Below are 7,464 nucleotides of genomic sequence, written 5' to 3'. Positions count from 1 at the left end.
ACTGTATTCGTTTTGGTTTTGTTAGGTTGGTAGCCATTAATCGCAGTAACGTTATAGCGATTAAAAGCACAAGAGCTTTTATGAGGAATAGACAATATAGACTTTTCTTGAAACCTTTTATGTATGTTCTTATATTCGTGTTAATGAATGCATAAATGACAGATAACAGTAGAGGAGTAGGAAAAGTAATATTGCTACGCCCTTGCAGGGCTCATGTTTGAAACAACTCATTTGTTATTTAATACCTATTTGTACAACATGAATGCAAATAAAGGACTTACATCCTGTTATCCAGCTCATTTTGCCGCAGTCTGATGAATAAAACAAAACTTCGTGTAATTTCGTCGTATCGGCAACGACACTAGTACGCTCAATGAAAAAATCTAAGCGGTTAAAAGAGAACAATAGATTTGTGATCCTAGCGAAATAACGCTATTTTTTCTATAGAATTCCATTTCGGGAAAAAACGTTTTCCACTAACAAAATTTCCTTTGGAGACGAGTGTAGCAGCAAAAACGTGTTTAAAACGAAACTGAAAAAGTTGCTACTAAATACCTCAACTCAAAACGTGCCTCAACTTAAAAATAAATAAATAAAATATATAAAACGATCCCAAGCTTGGGCAACTAGTTTTTTCAGATAAGATAAACAATACACGCCTACATACATACATATAATACTTAGAATAAGTCATAATCATAAATACTTAGATAAATAAAAATAGTTCATAAGATAAGATCGGGTATACACAAAAACTGTGAGTGCAACATTCGCCGATAAACGTTATGTTTGGCGAAATATTATGTAAATGTATACTGCACCAACTTTTTTTGGATAAATTAAAAAAAAAAACTTAACACATCACTTATTTTCATGTCGATCGCTTCATATTCTACGTTTATAGATTTCACATTTTTTATGTTTTGCAAATATTTGAAAAAAAAAGGACAATTTAAGTATAAACCTAGTTTGTAATTGTGTCAATAACACTTTAAAATCATGGAGCATGGAAAATATTAAGAAGTGGAAAATCTGTTTAGGAGTTTGGCTGTGAGATGACAGACGCAGATTTTATTTTAGGATTTATATCTAACAAAGTAGATATAAATCCCAAACTAAAATACATTCACTCCTGAACAGATGTCTAAATAACTAAATTTAACCTTTTAACCGCTTAGAATACCTTCCTAGACGGTGTAGTTTTTTTTAATACTACGTCGGTGGCAAACCACCATACGGACCACCTGATGGTAAGCAGTCTCAGTAGCCTACCTGCAACTCCAGCATCTTAAAAACTTTTATTTGAATAAAACAAAATAATAAGCACTAAATAAGATTTATTAAAATAGTACATTACGATACAAGTGCGAAAAATAGGAAATTCGAAACGAGTGGCGATAAATTAAAACACGACCGAAGGGAGTGTTTTAAATCGACACGAGTTGCGAATTACCTATTCGCACATGTATCGTACAACGTTTTACAGTACATATGGCCCTTTAAATGTTCGACACAGTAACGTAATATGCTATTTCTTGCACTAGTGCTATAAAGTAGCCCCATATGTACTGTAAAATACATTATCGCTTAGCATTCCTCCTCTTAGACTTTCCGGGCCTCTGATTCTTTCCTTTCGGCTTAAACTGTTTATTCTTAGCATTTTTATAATCAAACGGTTTCTTCTTAGCTGAGCTATTAAAGCCTTCCATATTACTAGACGACTCCCTAGTATTTAGTTTAGAGCCTTTTTTCTTGCCTCCGAAGCCAAATTTCTTGTCTTTCATAGCCCGTTTCTTGGATATCTTGTTCTGTGGTCCTTTTTTATTTTTTCCCTTGTTGTCATCTAAGAAATCCAGGTCTGTGGATTTGCCTTTACGGACTCTCTTGAGCTGTTCGAGCATTTCTCTCTTTTCTGAAGCCTGTTTCAATCGGGCATCAATCTGTAATGAAAGTGAATGTTAAGTAAATAGGTTATAAATTCATTACCTATTGCTAGAGGTCTATACCCTCCTGACGACTAGCGTCCTATACGTAGGTAGTACATAGGCCCCAACAAAGAGAATCAGAAATAGAGGTGTATTGTCAAAGAAAACTTTGTAGCCACGTAGATTTACTGTCATCTTTCGACATATAATTAAAACTTTTAGAACGCCATTTGACTTTATTCCCTATTCTTTATGTGTTCAATTTGTTAAATATCTAAAAGTAGCGCCATCTAATAGATCAAAGGACAACGGTATAGCACCATCGTTTCGAGCGATGGCGCCATAACCTTTAAGCGATGCCCGGTAAGATGGCGCCACTTTTGTGATGTTCACACATATCAGTGAAAGAATAAGGATCAAAGTCAAATGTTGTTCTAAGTTTTAATTATGTGTCGAAAGATGGCAGTAAATTTACGTCGTGGACGGGGCAGGCCCAGGCGGAGATGGCGGGATGACCTGGACAGCTTCCTGAACAATTGGCCGGAGGAAACACCAAATCGGGAATCGTGGAAATCAAGGGGAGAGGCCTTTGCCCAGCAGTGGGACACTCAAACAGGCTATTATAAAAAAAAAAAAAAATACACTTTGTCAACTTGACAGAGATAAATTTAACCTGGCAAAGGAGGTCGGGGTAATTGGCCCTTTTGACTAATAAGGGCAAGCGATATGTCATCGGACAGGTTATTATAAGTTGTAAAACTTTTACTATGGTAGGTAGTCCTGAATCTTTGTGTGAAAAAATTTATCGCCGCAAAAAGTTGTGTGAGTTGAAACGTGACTACATAGTTTTCGATACTAAGTCTCTGTTTTTTATTTTCATTTTTTTAAACAGACTTTTGACATGTTTCTGAACCATATTAGGTTAATATTATTAGCGTGTTGTCATGGAAACATGCAGGGCCGGATTTAGGGGAGGGCAACCGGGGCTACTACCCCCACAATAGAGAATTCGGTAAATTTACCATTTTATTTGGAAAAAATTTGGGGCCACGGGGCCTCCACTCCTTTATTGCCCGAGGCCTCCAGACCTCTAAATCCGGCATTGGAAACATGTCATTTGTGGGCTAATAAATTAATAATATTAGTCTAATACAATTCGAGAAATGGGCCCCAGAAATTAAGCTTCAGTATTTTTAACTCTCTTCTATGAGAAAACTATGGTTGGTAGTGTGTTCATGAACAAATTATTTAGAAATTTATTTACTGCTAGAAAAATATAAATCCAGTGACCAAGTTCTTACTAATCCTTTGGACGGTGTTATGCAATAACCTTAACCATAATCGTACCTGCACCCGTTTGGAGATCTTCTTCTGTTCGCGCAGCTGGCGCACCTTCTCCGTGCGCGCCTGCGCGGCCTGCTTGGCGAGCAAGTTCTTGCGCACCTTCTGCATGTGCTCGTCCGTCTTCGCCATCTCCGCGAAGTAGTCTTCAGGCCTGCGGAAGGTTGGTGTTATGCAATTGAACCAATGTTTGTCAATGTTTTTATAGTGCTTAAATAAATGTATTTTGATTAAACTAGACACATAGGCAAAACGTACATGTTACTATAATATTATGATCCTGTTGATGGTCGCATAAAAAGTTTGTCATAATGGCGAGAAAACCACTTGGACAATTTAAATTTGACCTTGAAACCACTGTTTAAAGTACAGAAAAGCTTGTAACGAAAATCAAATTACATACTTAATAATAATAATAAATATTATAGGACATTATTACACAGATTATTACTTATTATTTGTTATGATTTTTCATTTTTATACAATAAAGCTTATGTATAACTACTAATAAATAGCTAGGTTTAAAGAAATTTTAACTAAGTTTAACATTACCTTCTAGTAGGAATATTCAGTTCTTTAAGTTTCTTCAGTCCCTCCACCACGGCAGCTTGCGCCTGGCGGTGGATAAGGTTCTCTCGCTTGAACTCGTTGAGCACTGGGTCTTGCGACGGGTCGTACCCACGTGTACCCTTGCTATTTTCTTTTATATTCCTGTAAGTTAAGAAAATAAAGTTAACTCAGGTTTTCGAGTAAATATACCCTCGGTCAGGGATCACCAATTAGCTTCTTGAGGAGTTCGGTTTTTAAAATAAAATTACCACCACAGTCCTTTTTTCTGGGCCAGGGATCACCAATTAGCTTCCTGAGGAGTCCGGTTTTTAAAATAAAATTACCACCACAGTTTTTTTTTAATTTATTGGCGGTCTGGATCTAAATTGCGGTCCTCTGCCCTAGGCCAAAAGTATGGAAACAAGCTTATATACAAAAAGGTCATATTGCGAAATATTTTATTATTTTATTTATAAACACTTTTAGATGATATTACAGTAAACCAATACATCATGAAATTAACACTACACATAACATCATAATCATCATCTCAGCCGTAAGACATCCACTGCTGAACATAGGCCTAGCCCTTGAACATCCACATGCACCGGTTGGAAGCGACCCACATCCAGCGTCTTCCGGCAACCTTAATAAGGTCATCTGTCCATCTTGTGGGTGGTCGTCCTATGTCGGCTTGCTAGTCCGTGGTCTCCACTCGAACACTTTTCGACCCCATTGACCATTTTCTCTGCATGCAATGTGGCCTGCCCATTGCCACTTCAGCTTGCTAATTTACACATAACAACATAGAACAATTAAGTACTATAACATTACTATGCAATTCATTGCGTACACGCTACACTCCATCACCTCACAGAACCTCAAGCATTCATGTCTCACAGCCGCCCATCGCCATGCAATGAGATTGCACTCTGGTGCTGACGCCAAGGGCGCATTAAGTAATGAGAGAGTATGAAGCAGTGGTGAGTTCTTTCGCAACACCGTTCATGCAGCTCGCTAGCTAAAAGCTAATCTGGAGACATCTGGAATAAACAGTTGCACAAGATCATCGTCGTTTGAGTGATCCGAGGATAGGATTGAAAATCGGACATCAATTTCACTCAGTAACCACTGCTTTATTCAATAATATGCGCATCATATGCGCGCGCCGCCTCGGCCGAGGCACGTCTACACTGCCCGTTTTGTGTATGAGGAAATTGCCTCGCGCGTTTGCTCGCTCTGTGTGGACCTGCCTATTTAGGCAACTCATATTTCAGATATACTTTATATGTCATTTATAGAGCTACTTCCACACTTTGTCGGTACAGATACCTTAGTATTACTTACTTTCTTCTCTGCGCAGTTTCCTGTATTTGCATCGCGACGTCCGGTGCCATCGGTGCAACTGAAGTCACCAAATCCAAAGTTTCAATCCACGGCAATTTCAGCTGAAACTCCTTCAGCTTCAGCTTTAAGTCCGCTATATTATTCACATGCTTCTTTCCTTCCTTTTCTATAACTTCATTCAGACCTGGCTTGAGTAAGCCTTTCGCGAATGCCTCTTGCAACTACAAAAAAAATTGAATTGAAATTATCGTAAGTTATTAACCGACATTAAAATTTAATAAAACGATACTCACGTATCGAAGTCACACTTAGTAAAACACGTTTCGAATGCGTCGGGAATTCATTTTCAGTTATTTTATAACAAAAAGATACGTTGTGTCGTGTGGCCATTTTAGTAAAATGAAAATGTACGAATAGTTTGTTATACATAGTAAATACTGACCTCGTCATCCGAGTCGACTTCTGATTCACTGTTATTTAACACAAAGTCACCCATTATGTAATTAAAATATAATTAAAACTGAGAAAAGCAGCGATAAATCTGAGGAATAAACATAACCTCCTTAAAACGTGTACTTGACAGTTCAACATCTGTGTTGCCAGCTAAAGCCGTACCGGACGCGATCTTGGTCCAGTCAGCATATCTCTAACTCGCTCACACTTAAGGTACTGTTGCTACACATACTGATAATTAATTATGCATGAAAGCATGCTACTATTGAGCAAATGCGTCCTACAAAAAAATAAAACCAACAAATACTTTTTCAGCAATCGAGTGGTGAGGGCTTGGAGCAAACTCCCAGAAGATGTGGTTTTAGCTCAAAATGTGAACCAGTTTAAAAATAAATTAGACAACATATTATATCTACTACTCTTTCATGATAACTATCTTAATGAATACTGGATACAGGTCATATCAGTTGTCAAACTGCCTGCCTGCTTATAAGTATTCCCAGAATACTGAGAATTATAAAGAAATGTAAAAATAATAATAATAAATCCGTAGGGCAGCTTGTGACGAGCTGTTGGGGAGTAACGACCCCACGGACCCGAGTACTCCCGAGAGTCGGCCAGGGTCTCCGTCTCCGGCGTGTCTTCGTCGGTCGGAGTGGACCCCAAGGGGACCCGCAGGACTCTCAGCTCTAGCTTGCCTTCATTGGCCGTCCAGAGAGGAGTCGTTAGAGCTAAATGCTCCAGGGTTGGAAGTAAAAACTTGCATAAGACGCGAGTTGGCACAGTGGCTTCTATCAGCCACTGGGTAGAAAGCGGCGTACACCTTCGGCAAGTTCGAGCAGGCGTTCTTCATGACATTAAAGCTCTACAAGGGGCCTCTACGTCTTGGATCTATATCCCCACGCAAGCCTATCAAAAGACCGGGATTTATAGGCCCGTGAAATCCAAGGAGATATAATAATAAATACTAAAATTCTTTAGAGATATATAAGTCTCTAAGTGTCAGAGATAAAATATAAAAAAATATATTAAATTATCCTTAGAGATGTAGAAGGTCTCCAAGACTTGAATTCTTATATAAATAATTAAAAGACAAAAAATTAAATCAGACAAGAACGGAATGAAGTCTCACGTTAATGCCACTCAAAAGTAAAGTTACATACTTATACATACAACCGGCTGACGGTTTTTTTTTGACTGACACAATATCAATCGGAAGACAATGATTGAATTTTTGAAGTGAAAACTTATTTAGCGGCGCTGTGCACTTTTTGGGATGGGGAAAAAAATGTTAAACTCGCGACAGATCACGTGACCGACAGATTCGACTGATTGAAAATTCGTAAGACGGACACGTGCCGTAGTCGTTGAAATTATCCATGGATCGAAACTATTATCTGACACAATATTAATCGGAAGACAATGATTGATTTATTAAATTATTTATTTATTATTGAGTAAAAAAGCGGCCAAGTGCGAGTCGGACTCGCCTATGAAGGGTTCCGTACCATGTATGACGTATCAAAAAAAAACTACTTACTAGATCTCGTTCAAACCAATCTTCGGTGGAAGTTTGCATGGTAATGTATATCATATTATTTTTTTAGATTTTTCATTCTGTTATTTTAGAAGTTACAGGGGGGGGGGGGGACACATTTTTTCACTTTGGAAGTGTCTCTCGCGCAAACTATTCAGTCTAGAAAAAAATGATATTAGGAACCTAAATATAATTTTTGAAGACCTATCCATAGATACACCACATGTCAGGTTTGATGTTTTTTTTTTATGACGTATTAAAAAAAACTACTTACTAGATCTCGTTCGAACCAATTTTCGGTGGAAGTTTGCA

General features: G+C 37.9%; 1 protein-coding gene across 1 annotated transcript; it reads right to left on the bottom strand.

Moving 5' to 3' along the window:
* Positions 1 to 1,320: 1,320 nt before the first annotated feature.
* LOC133519557 (probable rRNA-processing protein EBP2 homolog) lies at positions 1,321 to 5,896 on the bottom strand. Its single transcript, XM_061853563.1, has 5 exons — positions 5,605 to 5,896; positions 5,163 to 5,383; positions 3,819 to 3,977; positions 3,273 to 3,420; positions 1,321 to 1,940 (listed from the first exon to the last, which is right to left on the bottom strand). Exons 1-5 carry the CDS (start codon positions 5,656 to 5,658, stop codon positions 1,581 to 1,583), a joined length of 942 nt encoding a protein of 313 aa, XP_061709547.1. The 5' UTR covers positions 5,659 to 5,896; the 3' UTR covers positions 1,321 to 1,580.
* Between the last annotated feature and the right edge of the window lie 1,568 nt (positions 5,897 to 7,464).

This window comes from Cydia pomonella, chromosome 7, assembly GCF_033807575.1.
Source record: "Cydia pomonella isolate Wapato2018A chromosome 7, ilCydPomo1, whole genome shotgun sequence".
Taxonomy (NCBI): Eukaryota; Metazoa; Arthropoda; class Insecta; order Lepidoptera; family Tortricidae; genus Cydia; species Cydia pomonella.
The sequence above is the reverse complement of the archived record's forward strand: the minus strand, read 5'-3'. Positions and strand labels throughout refer to the sequence as shown.

Bases quoted from the DNA above. Each gene is read 5' to 3' on its own strand.
- LOC133519557 (XM_061853563.1), bottom strand. From the start codon at position 5,658: ATGGGTGACTTTGTGTTAAATAACAGTGAATCAGAAGTCGACTCGGAT. The intron at 3,421-3,818 runs GTAATGTTAAAC...AACCTTCCGCAG, and splicing joins CTGAATATTCCTACTAGAAG to GCCTGAAGACTACTTCGCGG. The intron at 1,941-3,272 runs GTACGATTATGG...CTTTCATTACAG, and splicing joins AGATCTCCAAACGGGTGCAG to ATTGATGCCCGATTGAAACA.